Source organism: Sabethes cyaneus, chromosome 3 (assembly GCF_943734655.1).
Source record: "Sabethes cyaneus chromosome 3, idSabCyanKW18_F2, whole genome shotgun sequence".
Taxonomy (NCBI): domain Eukaryota; kingdom Metazoa; phylum Arthropoda; class Insecta; order Diptera; family Culicidae; genus Sabethes; species Sabethes cyaneus.
Genome location: NC_071355.1, coordinates 75,392,779 through 75,420,010, shown reverse-complemented (window position 1 = coordinate 75,420,010; position 27,232 = coordinate 75,392,779). Strand labels below are relative to the sequence as shown.

General features: G+C 39.0%; 1 protein-coding gene across 2 annotated transcripts in view; it reads right to left on the bottom strand.

Annotated features, from left to right (window-relative positions):
* Positions 1–5,498: 5,498 nt before the first annotated feature.
* The window catches only part of LOC128743388 (uncharacterized), a 63,106-nt gene continuing 41,372 nt past the window's right edge, over positions 5,499–27,232 (bottom strand). The window contains exons 4-9 of one of the 2 annotated variants that reach the window (XM_053839951.1): positions 22,080–22,150; positions 19,775–19,850; positions 19,242–19,304; positions 10,523–10,592; positions 7,304–7,700; positions 5,499–7,228 (exon numbers count right to left, since the gene is read on the bottom strand). In XM_053839951.1, the coding sequence (XP_053695926.1) occupies positions 7,033–7,228; positions 7,304–7,700; positions 10,523–10,592; positions 19,242–19,304; positions 19,775–19,850; positions 22,080–22,150 (873 nt within the window). In that variant the 3' untranslated portion in view covers positions 5,499–7,032. Of the gene's footprint in view, positions 7,229–7,303; positions 9,831–10,522; positions 10,593–19,241; positions 19,305–19,774; positions 19,851–22,079; positions 22,151–27,232 lie in introns of those variants that run through there. The other variant, XM_053839950.1, reaches the window with a different exon arrangement.

The window sequence follows — 27,232 nt, the reverse complement described above, 5'->3', positions numbered from 1 at the left end:
CGAATTTTTAGATGTTTCAGAAAGGTAATCCAATGGACTAAATGATAAAATTATGAATGTCGACTTGGCAGGGGGGACCTTTTACAAGGAGGGGTTTAAGTAAAGAAAAGTCGGAAAAATCGGATTTTTTCAGATTTGTGACGTTTATATCACCAAACCCTTACCATCTAGAACAATGCTTTCTTCTACAAAAATATGCGCGAACACGAGATCTTCAAAGTTACTTGTGACATTTTACAGGATTTGCTCGCTAGGTGGCGTTTGTCCGGAAAAATCGATATATTTTGGTCGTAAATTTTTTGGGTTCTACTCGTGTAAATCGTTCTTGTTCACGCTAAAGTTGATTATTTAGACAAGATACGAAGTAAACATAGTCCGGTGGTAGATAAAAACTTGGTGAACGGCTCAGAATTCACCCGCCAGGTGGTGTAAGTGTACCATTTTATTAATATTGTTCCAGGTTAAACAAGATAGATGACATGCAAGTTTCTTGTCTTCGGCAAGATTGGTCTGGTCATTCTATAATAGACAATTTAGCACAATATTTAATGACTAGGTGGCACTGCTAGTGTGCTTTTTGTTTTGATTTATTCATTGTGTATGAACATATTGTTTCGACAAGAGGGCGTCGCCTTCGACATTATATCGCAAAATAAAACTCGTAACAATTATTCGCTATACTATATAGCTAAGTAATGTACCAAATCAGGCAAAATTTATGTTAAAATGATCCGCAACAATTGAGTATAGTACCGGAAAAAAATGAATACACCACTAGCGTCACCTGTCGACTGAATTTTGTACCAAAATTTTCAGAATAGAGTGGTCTCGACTATTTGAACAATTATGCCGTGTACAAAAAAAAATATATCTAGTCAGTATTCTAACCTGCTGTAAAAAATAAAAACAAATGAAGCCCCAATGCCACCTAGCGGTCAAATTCTGAACCACACTATAGGTTTTATTTGTCATAAGATCATGTTTACTGCAAATCTTGTCTATCTGTTCAAATTTTCCGAGAGCAAGAACGACTTACACGAGCAGAATTCATAAAGTTATGACAAAAAAAGTTGATTTTTCTCGCATAAACGCCACCTAGCGAGCAAATCCTGTAAAATTCTGCAAGCAACTTTGAAGATCTCGTGTACGCGCATAATTTTGTAGAAGGAACCATCGCTCTAGGTGGTAAGGATTTCGTGATATAAACGACACAAATCTGAAAAAATCCGATTTTTCCGACTTTTCTTTACTAAAACCCCTCCTTGTAAAAGGTCCCCCCTGCTAAGTCAACATTCATAGATTTATCATTTAGTCCATTGAATTACCTTTCTAAAACATCTAAAAAATCAGAAATGGGTCAAGTTTTCGCTGAGATATAGCAATTTGAATTTTGGGGTCAAATTGACCCCAATGTACAGACAACGTAAGTTTTTTAATAAACTTGTCGCAAAACGTAAGTTTTCGAAATTTTTTGATCAAATAACTACTATAATAAAAGATCTCCGGTAGACACATCTAGTCACGAAAGAAGTAGATTAATTCATTGAAAAACAAAAAAGTTATAGCTTCTCAAAGTGGCCTGGGGTCAAATTGACCCCAGTGTACAGACAAAGGGTTAAATTAACCAAGATCCAGAAATTATCTTCAAAACAAAACAAGATAGAGCGATATTTACTTCAACAATTTTATAGCTTGAAGTATTTTGAGTAATATTGCAGAAGACAAAATCCTTCTATCTCGAACCGTTTCCATATTAGAGCGATTTTCCTGAGTCAAGTTAGGGTGACCCTGCTATTTTGCGATTTTTCTCCATAACTTTTTTATTTTGCATTTCTCGCAAAACACTTCCTCAGATGACTTTTGAGACTCACTAAGACGCAACTTTTGGTGAAAAAAGAAATTGGCTATCTAATTTACTTCTACACTTATATTAAATTTTATGATAAAAATAGGCCGTTTTCAAATGTTAGTATCTCAGAAAGGTGCAAGCAGAATTAAAATCGGTTAATTGCGTTTGAAAGATCGTGATTTTTTGTGCATAATATCAAAAAATTGGAGAGTGGATTTTTGTCTATCTCAAATAAATCAACTTTGTGTGGTTTTAACATATTTAAGTATATAAAAGTAAACGAGTTGCGCCATAACTCCGGAAGGCCTTGACTGTTCTTGATTAAACTTAGCGTACACTCTTCTTGACATAAGTAAATCAGCACAGGGGGTTGACAAAAGCGGGGTGGTCGCTAAAAAGGGGAGGGGGAGGTACAAATAAGTAAAAGTGGCTGTAATTATCTTGCATTTAAACCGTTATAAGTTGTGTGAGTGGTCCAAATCTAAAAGAGAATGTATAAACTTAACCTCATGTTTGTTGACTTAAACTTCATAATGAGGTTAGACATTAAAAACGGTAGACTATCCAATAAACAGAGGGAATGGTAGACAAAGTAATGAAATCATATGTGTTTCATAGTATCATGGAGTGAAACTACCGAATGAGAAGTTTAAATAGTTTTCTACCCGCGACGGGGATTTCCGTGATTCGCCCCTCCCCTTTCATCAGAGGCCACCATTTTTTTGTCTTTCAGCCACTTGTACATCTGTTTTCGATAAGATTGAAAATCTCAGGCGAGCGAGTGTGAAAAGCATAGCATCCAAAGCTTACTCCACTGACGCAAGCCTACGCCAAACAACTGCTGGCACTGTGTGCATACATTCTGCTACTTACACACTCGCGAGTGTACAGCCTCATATCAACTTTCTACACATCCCGCCCGCGAATCCAAAGCTCACGAGCTGTCCATAGGTCGTGAGCACGAGCGGCACACTTGGATGTATGGATACGGATTTTACTTTTCTTCTTCATTTTACACCCTCGCTTACACACGCAGGTAAGTGTGCGGGCCAATGCGAGCGATGATAGGTATCAACTGCTGGGTTGTAATGACAAGCGTAAGCAACGAACGTGGCTGATAACTAAATAACAAAGCATTGCAAAGCCTAGGTGCTACATTCCGTTATCGAAGCTTGACCTTCTGTTTTTTATACGACAGACTTTGCAGCCAGCTGTTAGAGTGCAGGACAATTGCAGGGCCAGTTGCTACGATCCTATTAACTCTATCAGCATCTCCCAGTCGGGATTCGAACATATAACGACTGGCTTATTAGACCAGCATCATACCTCGAGGCCAACTGGGAGGTGATAACTAAATACGCTATGGCAAAAACTTGTCGCAGTGTATGAGAATATCAGAAAAGAAATCCGAAAGAAATGCTCATGCATATGTGTTCGTTAGAAGAAAATCGTGAGACAAAATTGGACCACACGAATGCGGGCTTCACAACACTACGTGTCAGTTTGCAAATTCTCATAATACAAAAACAAAGCTTTTTTCCTCATTTAGACATATCTACCCCTCCCCTTGATTAGCTCTCCTCGGTCAGCGGCCATTTTGTCTACAGCAACTTGTACGTCTCTCCGAAGATAATGAAAGAGAAACAAAGCCTTCCTTATATTGTTCTACTTCCGTAGTTGTGACCCTCCCATCTTTTCACACGTTCTTCATCTGGCTTATCTTGGCTGGGAGATAGCCACTTGTACAACTTCTAACAGACCAAATGCAAGATATTATTATTATTATTATTCTATGTTTGAGAGGTTTTCAGCCTGTGGCTGGTTCGCCCCTTAATGCAAGATGATCGCAGCCACTTTTACTTATTTGGACCTCCCCCCCCCCCTTTTTAGCGACCACCCCCTTTTTGTCAGCCCCCTGCGCTGATTCACTTGTATCAAGAAACTTGTACGCCAAGTTTGCTGAAGAACAGTCAAGGCGTCCCGTAGTTATGGCGCAACTCGTTTACTTTTATATACTTAAATATGTTAAAACCACACATATTCAAAGTTGATTTATTTGAGATAGAAAAAAATCCACCCTCCAATTTTTTGATATTATACACAAAAAATCACGATCTTTCAAACGCAATTAACCGATTTTAATTCTGCTTGCACCTTTCTGAGATACTAACATTTGAAAACGGCCTATTTTCATCATAAAAATTAATATAAGTGTAGAAGTAAAGTAGATAGCCAATTTCTTTTTTCACCTAAAGTTGCGTCTTAGTGAGCCTCACAAGTCATCCGAGCAAGTGTTTTGCGAGAAATGTAAAATAAAAAAGTTATGGAGAAAAATCGCAAAATAGCAGTGTCACCCTAACTTGACTCAGGAAAATCGCTCTAATATGGAAACGGTTCGAGATAGAAGGATTTCGTCTTCTGCAATATTACTCAAAATACTTCAAGCTATAAAATTGCTGAAGTGAATATCGCTCTATCTTGTTTAGTTTTGAAGATAATTTCTGGATCTTGGTTAATTTAAGGGTCACCCTAAAATAGCTTATGCCAAAAAAGTGGCATCCTAAATCAAGATTTTGTTGCTAAGACGTAAATAGTCTAAAATCAACGACTACTGAGTAAACAATTTTTTCCACTTAATTTGGCTTTCTGGACCACAGTGCACTGGTTGCAAACTTTTTTATCAGATATCTGATTGTATTTTGGAGAGTGAGCTGAAGCAACCGAAAAGTAAAGAAGATGTGCTCAAACAACTTTATACAGGCAGCTATAAAAAAATCTCGATTGAAAAGTGGTATCTACAGCCTCTGAAATAATAAGGATATTCTCAAATCAAAACCAACGATACCAAAAAAAAACAATTAACTAAAGCTTTGTGAAGAGATTTATTCTTGTTTTTAAATCATAGTTTTTCCTTTTTCTAATAAATAAATATCATAATACATCGAAATATAAGAAGATAGTGACGCGCTCGTGCCCGATTGAAACCATTTATTGCTTCCAGTTTACTTTCATGTTAAAATTTTCACTTATTTTTCTTTTCCAGCAACAGCTACGAATTGTACACTAAACTCTTCTTCTCGTCGCAGTCGACCAACACATTTTGGGTGTAAATCAACATCAATAAGAAACGTAGATATGTGACAACCACAAATTACAAACTGTAAACTGTACGATTCCCGTTCGCAGCCGATGGTGGTAATGGTTTGCAGTGACTTGGATAAGGCTGACTCTACGGGCATTCTTCTGAAGCAATGGCAGATGTAAACGGTTACAACCGGGACTGATGCCGGATTGGTTGACGGGCGGTGTTTTGTTTGCAGCCGTTGTTGTTGTTGCTGCTGCTTCTGCTGCTTCGAAGGCAGCCATTTTTGCTTACTGTTAAGATGATGTTCATGTTCAAAAGAATTTCTATCAAATCGATCGCTCTTGGTTGTTGTTGTTGTTGCAATCGAGCTCAATGGTGAAACAATGGTGATGTTGATACTGGTCCGGTCGGCTCGGTCGGTTGGCCTTGCTGAGCCGTAACCGCCACGGTTGTGCGAGCTTTCTATTCCTTGAGAATGAGCTCGACGAAGGCGGTGTCCAGGTCGTCTCCGATCTCCCTGTACTTCTCCTTCTCCAGGACGAGTTCGTCTGGTTTTCAGGGCGTTTTTTATTCGTAGGGAATCAATGGTGTAACGGAAGAGAAAAAAAACACAAATAGAAGAAAATAAAGAAAACAAAATCAGAACTAATGCCAAACGGATTTGCTGGGGAAAAAATATAATTGAATAATAAAATTGTAACGTTACCTAATTTGCGGTGAGGTTAGGAAAGCACAACTCTAGCTTGAAAATAAACGGTGTAATTAAATGATAAGCCATTCCAAAAAAAGATTCGCAGTAGTTTCCGGCCCCATCGTGTACACGTGTCTCGTTGTTTGCTACGCGTTTATCTGGGTAGGTAGACGTGACAAAAACTAAGGAAACTAAAACCGAGCTCAACAGCAGCGTGAGGGGGATTTGCACACTACGAAAGTGTCCTGCGGTGGAAAAGTGCTTTTTGGAATATAGTTCAACCTTTAATACCTACGCAGAAATGTATCAATGTCTGATTCATGGAGTTTAAATTGACGATGGAACGTTTATATATTACCGTAATATTCAAAAATCTTAAGTTAAGTTGAATTAATGCGCGATACTAATAAGTTTAGTGCCATTTCTAAATCCAACGACTGAGATTCCGCCTTAAAAAAAATCTGCAATATTGGCTTTTCAATATGAAGAGTGCCTTGTCGCCTCTGCAATCTGTAGTCTTTGTAGCTGACTTCTCTACCCTGCAATATGGGTTTTCCGGATCAAGAATATATATTAGAAATTAAAATTCGATGTCAGATGCCATGTTTAAACCCAAGATGGCGACTGGTTGTTAAACATTTAACAAGGAAGTCGCAACTTCTTAGTACGACAGTTGCTGTTCGAAGTATTATAACCGCTATTTAACATCTTGCAGTCGAAGCTAGGAGTTTACGAGGTAAAAGTATATGAATCTCATTTCATTAAACATATTTACATATCCTACTAGAATTAGATATCATTCTAACTAACTAACAGACAGAACTAACTTTTCTTCGATTAACCTCTACTGTACGTATTTTTCTATCTATTTTTACTGTATTATTCACGAGTTCAGAAAGTTTATCAATTTTTACAATCATTTTCCTAATCCAGAACTAGTACCGTTTAAATTTAATAAAAGAAAATGAATTCTGAACCATTCGTAAAGCACTTTTCCAACGCAGTGTTCCGTTGCCGGGAGTGGTTTCTTTTTCGTTCGGTTTCGCTTGGGTTTTACTGAAAGAACAACTACGATAGTTCGCGGAAGCTTTCGTCAGTGGGAAGTAAACTAGAGGAAATAAAACGTTATATAGTAGAAATCAAGCAATTAATTTTATTTTGAAAAATAAACAATAGCATAGTAGAAAAACTAAAACAGTTAAACGGAAAACTCTGTGATCGTGTGCAACAACAAATGTAGGATATTGCGGTAGGAAAGAGAACCATTCTTATTTAGTTTGTTCTGATAGGGCAGCGCAATAACATCCATCGTGCGAAACACGTTAAACAAAAGTTAAACGAAAGTGGTGATAATTAAAGAATAGAGAGTCAGGGAAGTGAGAGTAAGCGATATTTTGATGGCATGGCTTAGGACGCGGGCGCTTCCTCAGCTGGGGCGGCTTCCGCTGGAGCAGCCTCAGCGGGGGCTGCTTCCGCCGGCGCTTCTCCTTCGGCAGGGGCAGCCTCGGCAGCCCCTTCAGCCGGTGCAGGTGCATCGCCTTCGGCAGGTGCTGCACCCTCGGCCGGAGGAGCAGCTTCGGCGGCGGCGGCGGCGGCGGCGGCTGCGGTAGCTGCTGCAGCTTCTGCGGCGGCCGCTTCCGCAGCAGCAGCAGCCGCTGCAGCAGCTTCCGCGGCTGCCTGTGCCTCCGATTCAGCAGCCGTTTCGGCGGCAACATCTCGCGGTGGTGTAGTTCCAGTTGCCGAGCGCACGTACGGTACTTCGGCGCCCTCCGGTGGGAAGTGCTTTTGCAGTTCGAACGGGCTTGGAGAACGCGGCTTGACGGCTTCTGCTGGGGCTGCCTCGGCAGCACCTTCCGCTGGAGGAGCAGCACCCTCGGCGGCCGGAGCTGCCTCGGGTGCCTTCGCCGCTGGTGGCGCTGGTGGTGGAGTTGGCAGCTTTGGTGGCGGAGGCGGAGTCTTCGGCTTCGGACGACGCTCGGTCCAGATTGGCTCGACGCCCGGAATAAGGTCGACAAAGGCAAAGTCCAAATCGTCGCCGATCTCGGCGAAACGGATCTTTTCGATAATCAGTTCGTCTTTCGGTTGCCAATTGGTTTTTGCATTCGTGCGCAGCGGAGGTAGTCGTTTTTTGATGGTTGTTAGTTTTTGTTTTCGGGTTTATTGGTTTTTTTTGTTTGTCGAAAGTAATGCAGATTAGGAGGAGAAAGAAGCATAACAGAAGCAATAAATATAAGAGAAAGGAAATGGTACAGAACGAATACGACATTGAGTTCAAACCATATTTACACAGAAGGAAAACGCACGCAAACTCGGCTTTAAATAAAATAATATATTATTATAAACACTCAATATGATATTGTAGTTGCTGTTGTTGTTGTAGTTGTTGTGGTTGGTGTTAATTCCGCTGTTTGCCCTAAAACTGTATGAATTCTATGATCGACACGTTAACTTATGTTTGTTTGATATGGTGTACATTCACACCGGAACGGAACCAATTCAGCGGCGTTTAGAACTGCTAACCCTGTCGAGAATGTAAAGCATTTTACGTACGCAGAGTGGAATGAAATTGTGGAATAAAATTTACACTGCTCTTAAAACTTACTCGGTCGCTTAATTTAGGTTTCTGACACAAAAAAAAAGTAAATACTCTCAAAATGGCTATGCCACACAATTTCAAGTGCTTTCAAATGTGGCTCGAAATCGATCGGAAAAAATGTTGCTCTACGGCAACCAAAAGGCACTGTAACCGCACGTTTCCGATACTTCTTCCGATCAATTTTTCACCGTCTACAGTTTTTTCTTCGTCTCTGGAATATCTCATTTTGTTTCTTAAAATATTAATATTTAAAAAGAAAAACTGCTTGTTCATAAATTACTTCATTTCATCTGTTTCTCATCCTTTCTAATAAAAAAATATATACGGATAACTTATTGCAGAACGAAACGAAACAACTAAAACTTGAGAGGAAAGAACCTACAAGAAGCAAAAGAAAGCGCGGAAAGGAAAGCAATGAGAGAGTAAACAACATGGTTTCTAACATGTCAAATCAAATCGTGATGAAATGTTCGTTAATTCTTGGTTTTCCTGTTTTTTTTTTCTTGTCCATAACACGGCGGTGTTATCGATTCGACTCTGCTAGTATGAAACTACTTAGAACCCTAGGCTAACTATAATCTGAATCTGTTTCTTCTGTTACGCTTATTACTCTTACGTTTCGCTACAGGCGGCAGCGACAGCGCTTGTTTTGTGCAATTTATTATTATTGGTTAATTATTGATCGACTCAATAATATTTGCTCAATTGCTGACACACGTACGCTAAACTCGTTTTGCTTTTCCCGTGCAGCTGTGTGTAGTTAAATGCATTCATTTCTTTTGATTTTTCGTGGTGCAGTGCAGTGGTCTTAAATGCTGTACACATCTCGATTCAATTTGCGTTTTGGTTCAACTGTGTTTAAAGCGAACACTGTTCCGGAAGACTCGTTAAAAATCGGGCACAAATTTAAGGCAGACAAATAATAATACATTGCATCCCCTAGGTGGTTGGTACATCGTAATATAATTGTAACAGTAACCGACGGTTACAGGGTTTATCCTAAAATTTGAAAACTGATTGATATCTATAATTAATACTCCACTTTTCAAAATTAAAGTAAAGAAAAAAATGTCTTTTGATGGTTGTTGGCGCAAAATTGCTCTGTTGGAATGTACTGTAAATCTCTGTTTGGAATTATACTGATGTTTCCTCTTCTTGTTTCAAGCAATATCTGTGCGGTGGCGACGGATGAGAGCTACCGGACACGTGCGGTAGGTGCTTTCCGCAACTTTTTTGTTCTATTTTGTAGGTTTGTTGGTTCTTGCCCGAAAACAACAGCTCATCGATAGCAAGTGTGACAGCAGCAACGCGCAGAGACGAAGTACAAATTTCCTGTTGCTCGTATTTGTTGGTGTTGCAGAAGTATAAAGAAGAAGAAAACGATTTTTTAACGGCACCCGAGGACTAGTGGGTCCATCTTTTCCGCCATCTCTCTTTTTTCCTACTCTGTATGTGTGTGTTTGTTTTGATGGGCGACGATTGCTTCTAAATTACGAACCCGCTTTTCGCTGTCTTTCGCCGGTCTCTTACATATTCTGAATGTCGTGCAGCGTGGCTTCCATCTCCTCCTGGAGCATTTTGTTTTTGGCACGCTCGTGCATTAGTTCGTCTGGTGGCCGATGGGTGGCGTTGCGGTGTTGAGAGTTGTAATCAAAGCAGAAGTTTGTTGTCGTTTTGGTGTTATGGTTGTATTGATTTCAGTAATGGAAACACAAAAAATCACACAGCACATAAAAGTACGCAGTTTTTTTTGCAGGCAGCCGGGTTTAGTATAGAACAACATCAAAACAAAACGGGTTGCGTTGGTTTTTGTTTAAGGATTAGGATCAAAACATGAAAATAAAAATGAAAGTTGTGAATTAAAATAAAATTTAACGAAAACGTGGATTCCTTAGGAGAGATAGCATTTGATACTGAGGTAAATAATAAAATAGTATTATTGAACAAGTAAATCAAATCTACAAAAATATCAAATGCCTTCTAGGGAAAAGTTGCTGCCTAACTGAACTATATATTTTGAATAGAAATTGAAATACTAGATGAATCCATCATGATAGTTGCACTTAAATTCTTTTCAAATATCTAGCAAAATTACAACTGTTGCAATTATACTAGTATCATTCGTTATCATCAGTTTTTAGCACTAGAAAACGAAACACTCTTCAACAAAACTATGCGCGTGTTGCTTAGTAAGGATTAGTTTGTACTTTGGCTTTCTGTTTTGGGTGTTTGCTGTCTCTATTTGATTCACCTCTTTTTCATATGTTCATATGTCATGTAAATCACAATCGAACCACTTACCTTCGAGTCTGTCGACCTCCTTCTGCAACTTCTGAACGGAACGCTCAGCGAATTCAGCACGGGCTTCAGCCTATATTCGGAACAGCGCAGCACAGGATGTTCCAGGATGGAGACGGAGCAGGTTCAGATCAAGGTTGAAAAAAGGAAAAAAATACGAATTAGTTTCAAATTTCTTTGACCTTTTATTTTATGTAGTTTTTTAGAATACCGGCTTCATAGCTTAGAGATATTTTAATTTTCAAAAAAAAGCCAGTATTCTTTAAACTGTAAATCATAAAACTCAGAACTCCTGCATATCGAAGAAGAAAAGCATGCAATTTTCCCAGTGTTATAAGCAAACAGCAAAACTTTACCATTAAATCTAAACGAATTCACTTAAAACCAAACAAAGAAAAACAAACACCAATCCCTTACCTGTCTTAAAGACGAAAAAATAAAATTACTGAAAACATAGATATTTAACTACACTAACGAAAGATACACTTAAACGTCTAAATTAAACCCGTTTACATCCTAAAGCTACCAATCACCCAGCGCACCAGCGACTCCCACGTACGAAAAAAGCGGGCCGAAATTTGACTATCACGCTTCAATTTAAATGTCGGCAATCAATCGTCCGCCGTCCTGCACCCACACAATCCAATTGAAAATTTCGACCGTTCTACCTTCCTTCCGTCCTCTTTCCACCCACCACAGTAACAATAACGGTGCGGTGCGTCCTGCCCGCGTGACCGATATGAATTAAGCTAGGCTGTAGATATAAATGCGAGGTGCAACCGAAAAAGTGAAACCCATCTCAAATTGATTACTTCCAATTACCGTGAATGATGATAAATGGATTATGTAAGACTTAATGTTTGCTAGTTTAGGATGATGGCATATAACGAATCCGAAATTAAATTGTATAATAGTTAATGTGTGCCCATACAGGTTTACCCGATGATTTGGTTTATAATTCAGTTAATTAGTCTGGTAGTAGGCAAGGTAACCACCGTGTGTCGCTAGTATCAGCTGTCAGCCCACAATCGCGCGAATTTCGCCCAAAATATTACGACCTAACCTTGATACCTTTTACAGTTTAGAACAGTTTAGAAATTTAAAAAGAAATTATTTCCCTAAGCAGAAGTTTCGAACTGGATAACGAAATAAAATTCTAAATTAAAAATACAGGTGACAAAAAGGTGCCACCCAAAACTAGTTAACCCCATTACACTTACGTTTGTCAATTTGTCATTCAACTGATGGATTTTATCTTCAACCGAGTCACGTGATGCCATAGCCTGTAAGTGTTACGTGCAAGTTTTGTTGTTTTCGACAAAGTTGTGGTAATAGAAATGAGAATTATTTAGTAACTCATTACTGCTGTTGTTTAATTGGTTACACATTCGCTTTCTATTGTTGTTTTTTTTTCTTTTACACTATATGTGCATAGGTTACGTCAGTTTGTCAATCGGCTGCATTATGGTCATACTAGTCACGTGGTGGAAACGGTCTCGAATGATGACGATGGCGGTGACTGAATAGCTGAAGTACCTCAACCAGTGTGCAACAAGAATGCGACTTTCAACATACAGTATGTACATTAATCTTATCGGAATATCGAAAGCATCGAAAAGTAGACGCCGACTAACGCAAAGATTAAAAGGGCGGTTGATTTCACAGGAAAAACAAAATCGAAACAATAACTGTGCCTAGGCTTCGGAACAGTTCCAAAGCAAAGATCTGTTCAGCAATCGAAGATGATCGATATAATACATCAAATCTTATCTATATTCGGCAAGTAAAACGCTTATAAGCGGCATTTTGCTGTTTTTATCTTATGTCAAAGAATAATGTTCAATGACATTGGATTATCGGTATGTTACTATCTGAAACTATTTAAATCCATGATTAGATTGTATTCAACGTAAGACACTATTTTGACGGATTACACACGAGATCCACATCATTTTCCAAACTTTTTATAACGGTAGTCTTTCAACTAGACTTGGAATGTTAGAAGAAAGTATTGAAATCAAGACCTAAACAGGAAAGAGCGTAAAATTAGGTAAGGAAGGGTCATTGATGCAATGAGGCTCGCCAGTCCTCTATGGTTCAAGCGTTCCATAATACCGGCGAATCATGGGCCCTAAGGGATTATAAAGGGTGTCCACTATAAAACTGCAACACACTCAAGTTGCTCTAACTTTTGAACCGTTGGGTAGAATCAATTGAAACTTTGCATAGAGAAAGCTCAAAGCGCATTGTTTATACTGTGTGAGTCTTTTTATCAGGTGCGCAAAGATACGCCGTCGGAAGAACAGCTCGTTTGCGAAAAAATTCTGCACAAGTACATCGAAAATAAGAATATGTCACATCGTGCCATCAGTGAAAAGTTAGGAATCCCAAATTCTACTTACTGCAAAGGTTAAATTTGATGTTCCGGAGAACCTTCAAAAACAGAAAATGTTGAACTTTGCCAAGAAATTCTTGATTTGGCAAGCAATTTGTTCATGTGGAAAGCGGAGAACACCTTTCGCGACCCCAGATACCATGAATATAGGCAGGTGTATTTGAAGGAGTGTCTCCAAAAACGTTTTCTTCCTCTTCTGAAGTCTCACAACTATCGTATGATCTTCAGGTAAGATTTGACTTCATGCCATTGTGCAAAGACCGTGCTGGAGTGGCATAAGGCAAATAATGTTGATTTCGTCCCGAAAGATTATAACCCCTTAAATAAACCGGTGCTGCGGCCAATAAAGAAATACTAGGCTATTATGAAGCAAAATTTTCTGGAACATCCTAAAGTAGTCAAAACTGTTGAACAAATGAAGAAAGTATGGGTAAATATGCAAACCATGTCGATTGAGATTGTGCAAAATCTCATGGATGGGGTTACGGCCAAAGTACGGGCATTCGGGTACGGAAACGAAATTTAATAAACAGCGGACAAAAATAAAAGAGGGTAAAAAATGCGTAAATTTTTCAAGGGTGGTGTCTTCGGAGAAGTTTATATTAATAAAATACGGCGCATCTTTCTGCACTATTAGGGTGACCATGAATTCACCTATTAGGGTGATACAAACTTTTATTTTTTTAAACATTAATTTCAAAAAAAAATCCTCCAAAAAGTTGCTGAACATACTAAAATAAGCAACTTTGCTGAATATAGTAACTATCCATCTCTTACTGGTTGCGAAATATAAGAGCACTGAAGTCAATTATGCACAATAACTTTGCACACGAATCATTTATTGTTTTCAAATATTCTACAAAGTTATTCAGTATGTTAAAATACACATTTTCTGTGAAGACTGTTATTCACGCATATTTAATCAGATATAAAGTATTTAATCAAAAAATAGCACATTTTTCTAATATTTTTTTCCGAGGATGCTTCGGAGATCTTCTGACAGAAATATTTTTTTAAAACAAAATATATACCCAAGTAACAATTTCAGGCTGATCAAACGCTTTTATAGCTGATTTTATTCAACCTGTGGCTGATCTATGGTTTAGGTTTAGAAATGAAAACCTTTTTTCAGCTCTTAAACATCTAAATCTAGTGATTTTATCAAGCTTCAGGCTAATTAATAGTTGCTTTCGAAGCTGCAATGAAGCTTAATAGAAACTTTTTTGCACTTTTAAATAGCCAATTTGCGCAATGCTGTCAATTCTATTTCTAGAACGAGAAATAGTTTTGCAATCTACTTTTCCAGTCGCTTAATCAACGCTTCATCAACCTTTATGCTGCCAAAAATAAATCTATTTTTAAATTTAAAAAAATGGAACGCGTCATTTTTATTTCGCCGTGAACGCGATATTTTTAGTTTCGGATAACTTTAATTCGTACAAGTAAGCTAGCTAAGCTAATTAAAAATGCATGTCTTTTTTCCGGGAATTGAACCCGCCATCTTTTGATCCATAAGCAGTCACCGTATGATCCGCCCCATTTGCATCTGCAGAACAGACAGTGAGAATATCTTTACACCTGAAGCCTAGCCCGTCTAGCGTGAAGCAGTCGATAATGTCGATAACTGACAAACTTTTGCTGTCAGCCGAATTGCGAAATTATATGATGTGACAGTATGTGTGCTGTGAGCCGAAAGAAAACTTGGTAGAAGTTTGTAAATCCACTTTAACACCCTTAAGCAGATTTAAAGTAGTTTGAAAGCTGTGAGCCTAATAAAAGCTTCCACTCTACATTTTAACACCTTTAAGCTGCCGTAAAACGGTTTGATGTTTATGGTTGTTTAGAAGCAGATTGTTTAGCAGATAAATCCGCTAATAAGCTTTTTTATCAGCTTTTGGGAGAGAACTGGTTTGAAAAACTTAAAGTAGCTTAAACATCGCTTATTTAGACACCATTTGAGTGCTTACTTTATGCAGCTTTGATCGCCTTAAACCAACCCTTAAACAGCCATTGCTCTTGCAATTCAGCTACCGTTGTTACTTGGGTAGTACTTTTAACTAATAGTTGTCTGGTTTGCATTAAGTTGTCCGATATTGAATTTTTTTTTTGAGTTGTGAGATTTTTTTATATATATATCATAACTTATAAAATATACGTCCTAGCGACAAAACGTCTTCAGAGAAAATGTGTATTTTACCATACTGCATAACTTTGTAGAACATTTGAAAGCAACGAAAAAATCGAGTGCAAAGTTATTGAGCATAATTGACTTTTAAGGGCTAGAACAAACTTTTTTCTCTTAAATATTACAATTTTGCAATGTATGGAAGACTTGTAGGTTACATAATTACCTATCTTCAGTAAAAAAATTCATTTTTTCAGTGAGGAAATATTTTTTTCAGTATTTTTTTGTGAAAATTCTTAATAAGTATGCAAAGTTGCTTATTTACACGAGCTCTTTAAACACACAAAGTTTCATTGAATTCTGAGAGGGTGCTGCCAATTCCACAGACGAAAATCCGTGAAATCCGCAGATACGTAATTCGTGAAAGACTTTATAGACTTTCAACCAAACGGTTTCCACAGTATAGTAAACAGAAAGGAACTAAGCTCATACGATCTTGTTTGACTTTCCTTAAACAAGAAACCTCTCAGGTAATAGTAGCATTCCAATCACAGACATCAGAGCGATATACCAGAGATATACACGAAAAAAATTATGGAAGGCGTCTTTCAAACGAGCTTATTTGTTTGATGAATTAAGCAAGCATAGAAGTTCTAAGTTAAAGGAATGGAAATCCCATCCGACACTTACGCGTTACCATTTTAACGGGAGGCAGTCCCAGTAAAATCCCACAGTATCCGGAAGCAGTTCCGTCAAACCGAGCAGTGCTAATTTAAGCACAGAGACTTCCCATATACATAATTCTGCATTTGGCAGCAATGGAGCGTCTAGACATAGGGCAAGTTTTTAAAAGTTGTACTGGCTGGATGCGCATGAAGAAGACTCTTGTCCATGGGCAATTTATAACTTGTTTCCCTTCCTGATTCTGCGAGGAAGTGAGAACAAGATTGGTATTGCAAAGTAGTAAGTTTCCAAGAAAAAATACACACGTACACACATCTTTTCTTTGTGTTGAACTCTGCTTTACCGACGGTGAAGCTTCTAACCAGGGTTAGTTATAGAAATGGTACTGACTCGAGGTGGTGCGTAATGGAGCCTTTTGTCCAAGCGCAAATTATAACTAATCTCTGCACTTCCCGGTACTAGCGAACGAGATTGGTTGAAAAGTAGTAAACACCATGAAAAAGAACAAATAGGGTTGAAAGCACCGACACGGACAATACTCGTTTCGTTTATTCTATAGCGATACTGCAAAAAGAATGAAGTGCGGAATACAGTAAAAACCTCTGGACGATATCACAGTAGATCAAAATACTGATCGTAGTGATAATGTCCATGCAGAGAAAAGGCGCATTTCAAACAAACTTATTTGTTTTCTTCATTGATGATTTCGAAATAATAACGCCTTACGAACAATTAGCTGGCATCGTTTGAATACATACAAAAATTTTACAAAACTACAACTGCTTGTATCGAATGTACATGAGCGAATGAAAACTTTAACCATGTTTTTAATGCGGGTTCCATAAATATCTCAAGAATGATTACTTTTATTGTTTTAAAGGTGCGGACGTGTAACCACAAGGTGACAAGCGAACGGTCGGGGGTTAGAATCTTAGCAGAATCAGGCCATTCGATGTTAAGTGGTATACTTTATTTTTAGGCAACTCTATTGTATTCCGAATTTCCCATTGAATTTTGCATTTGCAACAATGAAATCACTTGCTAGGACCAACTATATAAATCCAAGTGACTGTTTTATTACATTCGTCTAAATTATATTATGTTCCGCTAGTGATTTTCATACCCAATATCATAAAACCGCTAATAAAACTATGAGTTCCAACAGAACTTCCTGGTGACCGCTATAAAACTACCTTCCGAACAACTCACTCTTTAGAAGGTTTTTAGAATCAGGTTATAAATTCAAGTAGCTGTTTCACGCTCTGCTGAAAGCAGAAACAAAATCGAATTTTGTTTTCGCTGCTTGACAGCCAACGCCATAATTCAATAAAACTTTTTGCTTTTCGCTCTGGTAAAAAGCTAAATCAGTCCGCTACTTGTTTGACAACTTGAAAATACATCTGTGAACAGAAAAGTTAAAGTTTTACATTTAGATCATCCTAATCGATTTGGTTTATAGTGGCCATAATAAAATGTTCCATAGAATATTTAATAAATTTTTAGCAATCTCCATTGGTTTGTAGCATATGCGCATTAAATAAAACCAAAGGTAATGAATAATATCGCAATAAAACCTCTATAAAATTCATCTATATATCTCTATAAAAGCAAGCGGCTTTAGAATTATTTGCTCTTCCGAAAGCCAATCTTTTGTAAATGTCACTGCCATTGGTAAACATTTTACAGTTAATCAGTCCTTATCATGGCTACCAATATTAGCAATTGAAGATTTGTATATGTTTTTCTACACTTGTATTTGATGATTCTCCCATTGAAACCCAATTACATGCAAACCTCGCTTCCAATGCTAGGTATTTCGTAGTTAATCGGGGGTATACCATAACTGGTCTTTAAAGAGTTATATTGAAATTCATGCAAAGATTCCAGATTTCAGCATTAGAAGACGAATTGCGTTATATTCGTAGTCTTACGTCAAGACGGCGCCCACTCCACTAGGCACGGATCCTTCTACTTTTTCTTTATAAAATTACTCCTACAACGTATGTAACTGCCTTGTCCAGTGGCAACTATCTTGTGTTTGATAAATTAATTCAAAAATTAATTGAAGCATTTATATCCTAGTGAACAAGAAAACCGGAATTCTATCAACCAAGTATACACATGGATATGATACTGCACAGGCACATGGATATATTCCATCTGTAAGCAGATCTTTCACAGCGAACCACCCAATATTTTATTTCACAATTTATTTGACCATCACAGCCGTCTTCTCTTGTTGCTATAAAACGAAAAAAATAGCAATTGCAACATGGATTCACCCACAAGGATAAGGTACGCTTGTCGTGTCTATGAAAACAAGATAAGATATGGTAGATAGCGCGTACACGTAACCGTATAAAAGTCAGCGTGCAATATTATGATACCGTTGAATTGAAGTGATTCATAAATGTAGAAATGTGTCTTTGCCCCGTCAAGTTACGCCATTCGTGCGAAGTACGAAAACACACAATCTGTGCTATTTTTGATAACTATAAACTTGTTACATCATTCAGTATGAAACTGTATCAATTGAAAAGATTAATATGAGACTGTGAAATCAACCGCTTGCATTAGTCAATGAAAGAAAACTTCAAACCCAATCGCTTGTTTGAAATACTTTCGTTGAACTGAACTGGATAAACAATTATGTCCCTCCGCTTCAATTTTGGACAGAACGATTTTTTCGGCATATTACTAAATGAAGGGTATTAAACATAACATTGCTAACTACTATTACCATTCACACATCCTTATACAATATACACTTATCTATAAAAAACACGTTACAAACAATAGATAAAAACAAGACAGACAGCAGACAGTGACAGAGAGAGAGAGCAAGAGCACGAGCCAGCTCGTACGGACTACGAAAATATAAACTAGGTGAGACACACTCCAGGCCAGCCGAGAAGCTGCTCTCGTGTGCTGAGAACATGTGCCGGTGTACCCCCCTGCTTGCAGGTTGTAGGCCACATAACTAAGCTAATACCTCCTTGAGACGCTGGTCCAGTATTCTGACTTGGCCGCCGTACGTTTCCTCTCGTTGCGTGGCCTGATCCGAGACGACGATCCGAGCGCGACGTCAGGATATCGATTTCGTTCGATGTTTACGACGGCGTTGGTTGGTTATTTATAACGTAATGGTTAAGGCGTTATGGCGCACACAGAAACGCGCGAGCGAGCAAGGGTTAGCGATCAGTTTAGAGACGTCAGAGTAATAAAAATAAAGAAAAACAACAATCAAAACGGTCAATTGATTAGTAAATGTTGAACGATCTTCGCCGACAACGGGGAACTCTATGGGGACTGGTCGGTGTGGGATTAAATTTTCAAGAGTTAAGTGAAGTCGCGATGGCGATGTTCAACAACGCTCGTTCAAGCCGCCAAGCGGCTGTTGAAAGAAGATAGTGTTAAACAATCATTCGTCAAAAGTCAAAAGCAGAGAAAAACAGAAACACAACAAACACACACACACACACGACAAAAAGAAATCTTTTCGCCGGTTCGGTGTGTACCTCCTTTAGACGGGTGGTGAGGGTCTTGATTTGGTTCTTGTACTCCTCCTCACGTTGGTTAGCCTAATTGTTTCGGGTTGGCGGTTTGACGTTCGAAGACAAAGAGTCGTTTGTAGTTTTGTAGAAATTAAAAAGAACAGAAGATTTAAAATCTAATAAAGGAAGGTACATATGTCTAATGTTTCCTAGTAGTATCCAATTGTCATAGATTCGTAGTTTGTGACGTTGCTGTAGCGAATGAGTAATCCTTTGGTAGAGGCAATGGCGACGAAAATGAAACTAGAGTATAAACTGGGAAGTCACACCAACTTCGTGCATGTGAATTCCTATCTCCACTTTCATCTTCTGCCATTTTAGATGGATGATTCGAGTAGGCGAAACATACGAGAAGAAATTTATGGAAATGTTGCTTGTAAAAAACAAAGCTTTAGATGAACTGTCCATAAATTTGTTCTCGGATGTCCCGTCAATTGATTGACTATGGTTCCTCTGACAACGTAGGATCACATCCGAATGTACAAGTTCAGTCATACCTTTTCTTCCGACACTTCCAGCGACTTCAGGTTGTTACCGACAACGCGCAGCTCTTCTTCAAGCTCGACGATCTTGCTGTAAGTTTTGTAAGGAATTGAAGAAAATAAAAAGAAAAAAAAGAGAAAATAGATCAGCACTAGGGCAATGAAACTGATATGTAAGATCACTACTACTGACGGACAAGTTCGCCGAGAAATGGAAAACGTCAGATCAAAACCTTGGAATTTCGCACTTGGCTGGACGTTACCGGGGATCGTTTGGGATCAGGTTACTCGATCTATCTTTCATCCCGCTCGACGAACTTTTCTGTCAGAGCAATGTAAATAATCGAACAGTAGTTAACCGGTTATTTTTACAGCCTATAATAGTTAGTAGCGAGTGCAAGCTCGACGCACAAACCTTTCGTTCATTTCAACCTTTTCCTCGGAACGTTCCAGGTCCTGTTCCATGAGGACCAACTTTCTGGCCACCTGTTGCATGGTTCCAATCCCGCCGCAGAACATCGCAGAACGGTTGGTTGGCAGATGGCAATATCACACGCACACAAAAATACGCAGAATAGCAGGCAGACAATAGCAGCGTTTTATTTTGGGTTAGCATTCATCGGATTTGTGTCAATCGTTCCAAGTGTGTAGAGATTGTTGCGTGTAGATTGGTTGGTTAGTTTTGATTTGTATCACATCAATTGGCAGCGCAAAACAACACATCACATTTAATTCATCCGCAGAGGTGGGACGACGTCGATGAAAAGAAAATCGTGGTTAGAAAATGTTCACACAAAGGTAGCAAGTTATAGTTCCGGGGAACAAGAGCTTTCCGCACGAGTGGGCAACACACCCGCTCGAATGGGTCGGCCCCAGCAGCCCCGGTGGTATTCTTATATAGACTAAATTAGATACAAAAAACTGCTAGCTAACTGACTCTTAGATATTCTAGTGATTAGATGAGATTAGTTAGTTGGGTATTTTAAAAATTCAGCTAAAAATAAATACAGCAAAAAGCTTGTCGTTTTAGCTCCAGCGCGTGCCACTCTCGATCGATGAGTTGCTCCTAAATTGACTGTAAATTAGAGATTAATTTCCAGAGACGAATACAGTGCAAATTTATGTGCCGAGAGAAATTTATATTTATTGAAATAAAATTACTGATCGACATGCGCATGAATGCTATTTCAACCCATAATATGTGTTATGCCTTTTATGTATTAGACGCAACCAGATAATTGGCACTAAAATTAGCTTTTCAACTGTAAACTACTGTATGAATGATCAAGATTGCTTCATTCAAGCAAATGTATAGAAAACTGAACGCGAAGTTCGTATTATTTTTAAGCTAAAATTTATTACATTTTCCGCATTATAACCACGCAAACGGCAACCTAAGTGTAATAGGAAACACTGAATCTACTATCTTGTATGTGTAGAGGGCTATTGCTATAAATTAAAATGCTTAATTAATGCTGACTCGAACGGAATTTCAGTGTAGCAATTAACTGGAACCTTATCGCTGTTTGATACTCGATATATTCAATTTTAACAGCTGCTAACAGAGCAGCGGAAGTATTTTCAAGACTACGTTGTGTACGTCAATCATCACAGGGATGCTACATTAATATTTTTAAGACGACGCTGTTTGCACAGACTATTTGAATACGTTTTTGTAGAAAAATCTATAGGTTTTCAGAGGTGTTTTATCTAAGAATTTGCAGAATGATTAATAAAACGAATAACCTACAACATCTTAACTACTTCCTGTAGATCCAATGTTCCTCAAGGCAGCCGGCTGCGGTATTCAAAATTTATTGAGATGTCATTTCTAACTACTTGGAACGAATTCTCTGTTTGAGAGTGTAGGTTCTCCTCACGCAAATTTCTTGTGAAACAGCGTTGCATTTCGATCAGTTTTTGATTTTTGGTATTTGGGTGATTTAGATCGTGATTATGCCATACCTACCATTTGCACTATATTCTCCTCTTTCTGTCTACTTAAAACAGACGCTGAAAACATTTTCCAAAGGCAGTAAAAGAATAGAAAATAAACTCCAATTGAAACGTTTCCGGCTGATGCAGCTCCGTAAATTGTCGCCTTAATTTCCAAAAGCGTACCTTTCCTAACAATATGCCCAAAATGCAATCAATTTCAGGCGGTGTACAAAACAACATAGCGACAGCGATTGTTGGTTGTTAATGTTGGATTATTATCATTTGGCGTCAAAAAAACAACAGCAAACAAAAACACAAACGCGAAATACGACGCAAGCGATCCTCGGCTGGTTGGTTGGTGTCAACCGACCAAAACACGTACCCTTCACCGGCTTCGGCACGTTCCTCGGCACGCTCCAGATCGGCTTCAACCATGGCCAATTTACGAGCGACCTGGCGCGATGATTTGTCGAAATACGATGCAAGTCAACGGGACATGACGGGGCGCAACGGGGAAAGAGGAGATAAACAATCCAAAGTTAGGAAAATTGATTGCAATTTCAGAAGATCTGCACTCCATGCGATCACGCAAGTGTCACGCAATGAATTTTTTTTCCATGAAGTTGTTAGACCGAAAAAGAAATAACGCTTTATGGGTTTTGGCCACGATAACAATTAGTAGCGTGAGAAATTGAAAGCTGTATTATATGTCCTTAGAATGCTTGAAATAATTTTTCTACCGAGGAGTAACCTTTACACTCGAAGCTGATGTTCTTTAGCCGGAAAAATGCCTAAAAAGACTCGATCCACAGATGTGAGTGCTCAGTGATTTCTCTCGTGCGTCATCAGTGATTGGGATTTTCGGATAGCTGCAGCAAATAGAGAGCACTTGATGTAACGAATTACTTCAAATATGAAGCCATACACTAAATAAAAACAAAACGAAATATTATGCCACCATTATGTGGGTTATTTCACCTCAAGCGTGCGAACCACATGTTAACGGCCTTTTTCAAATAGGAACCAAAAACTACATAATCCTTCGAAATAATGCTAATCTGATATCTTACGATTGAAAACAGTTGTATCAAAAGTGATATTTTTCGACCGAAAGGAATTTGAACAACCTATTGCTATATTTAATATTTTTTGAAACGATGGTTCTACAATTGATGAAGGGACGGTAGGGGAAAGAAATGAAAATTTTTGGTGAAGGAGGGGGAAGAGCGGAAAGGAAGGGAGGGGGGGGGGGGTATTGGTAGCTATGCTTGACAAGTAGTCATTTTGACTCCTACCTTTTGTCCAATGCTGGAAGGTGCATGAGTCGAACCAAGCTGTAATCTGAGATTATAACCGGATTCGAACCCACAACACCCTCCAGGGCATGTGGTTCGCTGGTACTTATACCTTTGAACCATAGAGGCGCTGGACAAAAGGAGACCGCAAAATCCACTTCTCAAGGATAGCTACGCGTGTTGGTTGTGTTATCGACACATATTGTGCCGCTTCCTGCATCAATTGCAGATTACCACCGAGCGAGAAGTTTTAATCTAACTACTATTTACTTTCAGGACGACGGCACTGTGCCGGCCCTTACGACTTGCAAGGTACTGCACGTGACGCTGTTCGTCCGTCAGCGTATGTTAGCCGCGTTTCTCGGCGCGGGTTTTCGAGGGAAGGCCCCGTTCCTATGTAATAGACTAATCTCAAGATTTTAGTCTTGACCTTGGAATGAGGTCATACATATATTTAATATTTTTTGAAACGATGGTTCTACAATTGATGAAGGGACGGTAGGGGAAAGAAATGAAAATTTTTGGTGAAGGAGGGGGAAGAGCGGAAAGGAAGGGGGGGGGGGTATTGGTAGCTATGCTTGAATCCGGTTATAATCTCAGATTACAGCTTGGTTCGACTCATGCACCTTCCAGCATTGGACAAAAGGTAGGAGTCAAAATGACTACTTGTCAAGCATAGCTACCAATACCCCCCCCCCCCCCCCCCCCCCTTCCTTTCCGCTCTTCCCCCTCCTTCACCAAAAATTTTCATTTCTTTCCCCTACCGTCCCTTCATCAATTGTAGAACCATCGTTTCAAAAAATATTAAATATATGTATGACCTCATTCCAAGGTCAAGACTAAAATCTTGAGATTAGTCTATTACATAGGAACGGGGCCTTCCCTCGAAAACCCGCGCCGAGAAACGCGGCTAACATACGCTGACGGACGAACAGCGTCACGTGCAGTACCTTGCAAGTCGTAAGGGCCGGCACAGTGCCGTCGTCCTGAAAGTAAATAGTAGTTAGATTAAAACTTCTCGCTCGGTGGTAATCTGCAATTGATGCAGGAAGCGGCACAATATGTGTCGATAACACAACCAACACGCGTAGCTATCCTTGAGAAGTGGATTTTGCGGTCTCCTTTTGTCCAGCGCCTCTATGGTTCAAAGGTACAAGTACCAGCGAACCACATGCCCTGGAGGGTGTTGTGGGTTCGAATCCGGTTATAATCTCAGATTACAGCTTGGTTCGACTCATGCACCTTCCAGCATTGGACAAAAGGTAGGAGTCAAAATGACTACTTGTCAAGCATAGCTACCAATACCCCCCCCCCCCTTCCTTTCCGCTCTTCCCCCTCCTTCACCAAAAATTTTCATTTCTTTCCCCTACCGTCCCTTCATCAATTGTAGAACCATCGTTTCAAAAAATATTAAATATATGTATGACCTCATTCCAAGGTCAAGACTAAAATCTTGAGATTAGTCTATAACCTATTGCTTCATTCTGTGATCGATGCAATGAACAGTAAATAATTAAAAATGATTATGAAACGATTCTTTTCGAAATCGTTTATTTATAAAACCAGCATTTTGGAGCTCGCTAGGTGCTAAGAGAGGCATGTAACGCCAATTGCATTTGAGCATGAAAGCCTTCTATTCCAGGGTGGTACGACAACTTGGGGCAATCGATAACTCGTTATCAGAAAGCGCCCACAACATGCATTGATAAATAACCTTTTCTGGTCGGACAATTGCAAGGTGATTCATATTACTGTTTCATAATCATAATCAACGCATTTGAGCAAAAAAAGTATAAACCAAAGCTGTCATTTTGGTTTAATTTTTTACTCAACTTATATCAATCGCAATGTCTCTTATTGCTTATAAATTGCTTTCATGCGAAATCGGCCATATCCATAAGTTACCCCGAACCTGTCCATTTTTAATACAACTTTGTACATATGCTGCTACCACAAGCTGTATTTTTCATTAAATTTTGACTTATTTTTTACACAAATTTCTGTATTTAGTTTTCATGCCATTATAATTTTTTTTAAATGAAATGTGTCAAAAAGTCTTGTCGGTCAAATTGGTTTTATTAATGACTCAACCAGTATAATAATATGTAGTTGGAAAAATATTTTATTTTACATAAAAAAAACTCCAGCTTGAATAAAGATCTTGTAAATATTTTTATCCTCTCCCGTGAGGAACACCTAAGAGTGCTTCAAGGAAGTAGTGTAGGCCCTGTTTCATTCACGACATATATTAATGTCTTACTTGCACCTTAACAGTTCTATTATGTCGCAAGTGCTGACCGAGACTACGCTTGAAATGCTGAATGCTAAAGGTTCAACTATACAACGCTTTTTTGAGCACCTCCACTGATATCTCACCAATGACCAATGACAATACTTTTAACGACGATTGAGGTCGTCGTTGGTCTGATCCTCACAGACGAGAGACCTTATGTGACCTCACAAATAGTAGTAACCAGGTGTCAAGGGGGGCTTCGTAGCCGCAAAGTTCCAAGTCTACTTTGACAAGCGAGTGGTCGAGAGTTCGAATCTTAGTAGAATCAGGCCATTCGATGTCAAATGACTTTAGCATGGGTTTATTCGCGCCCACCCCCCTCCCACCTCATTTACTTTTCCTCTATGCTGAATAGTAAATTTACCCACTCTTGACAGTGCAAAAGTCCCTCCTATAGTTAAGTGTACTGATCAGAGGAACGAATGAGTCCTCGCCAGGGACGGCTATAATATGGGATAGTACTGGCAGTGAAGAATAAGTGGGTAAAGTAGATCAAGCTTTGAAGGAAGGGGAAACCCCAACACATACAAGCACGCATAAAATTTAATAAGCATATCGCTCATTCAATAGTGATTATAGCAAAAAGAAATGCAGTGCTGGTCATACAGCAAACACCCGGGCAATATCACAATAGATCAACTACCGGTCGCAGTGATGAGTCCACACAGAAAAAAAACCAAATTGCTCACTCTAACCGACCAATTTACATTTCAAAATAAGAGGTTATTTGCCTACTAAGCTCGCTTTATTCCTGTAAGGAAACTATCACTGCGATCAATCCTAATGTCAGTCGCAGTATTTTCTGTATTCCGCACTTCGTTCTTCTCCGTAGTATTGCTATAGAGTGAGCGAACTGCTTATTATCCGTGCTTAAGTATCGGTGTTTCCACCCTTTTTTCCTTCAATGCTTTTTACCAGTGTTGCGAAGGCCTAACTCGTGATGTCTAATTTTCACTAACGCGCGTTTCGTTCTATCGAACACACTTGCATAAGCATTCTCTTTTAGACATCTTTTCTTATTTTTTCACGCACTGCGACGAATTTTTGCGAGCGAATGTTTGGCTATCAGCCACGGTTGTCGGAGACGCACGTCATTGCACCTCAGCAGTTGATACAACATCGCTCACGAGACCCCACGTGTATAAACGAGGACGTATGAAAAAGTGAAGCAAAATCTGTACCCATACATCCTAGTGTGTCGCAGTCGCAAGCTGTAGGCATTGGCTTGCCTTGTGAGCGGGCTGTGTCAGAAGACGCTACGAGGTTGTGAGCTCGTGAGTGTATAGGTAGAAGAAAGGATGCATATAGTCGGGTCGGGTAAGAGTGGCATCGTTTGCTTCCCGTTCGATTTGCAAAACTAAATTTTACTACTTTTCAACCAATCTCGTTTTCTAGAGCTAGAAGTGCGGAGACTAGGTATAGGGCCCGATCCTGTAGGTCACGTCTTGCAACTCGACTCGACTAAGTCACTGTCGAGTGTCGAGTGCGGGGAAAACGGGCAGCATAGCGGCTCGAAGAATAATCAGAACAAAGCAAGCTCAGGCGTCATTTGTTGACGGTTGAGTCACTACCTTTTTACCGATCGACTTAGTTAAATTACTCAATAAAATCGTGTTCGAGTCGAGCAAAGTAACACTCGACGTGCCTTACAGAATAAGGTAAAAAAATTTGCTTTTAGACAAGAGGCCTCATACGCATCTTGAGCCGATAAAAGCAAAGCAAATCCTAGGTACTAAATTCCGTTTTCAAAACTTGTCCTTGTTTTTTATTTGACAAACTTTGCAACAGCGTCGTATCTCGAAGCTATCTGGCAAGCTTTAGCCAGTACCATTCTCATAGCGTGCCCTAACAAGACGCTGCATTTAAATTAATTTTTTTTTATATTTTTGAGCGATTCTACTCAAATAGGAGTAAAAAGGAAAAAAGAACAGTTATTATGAATTTACA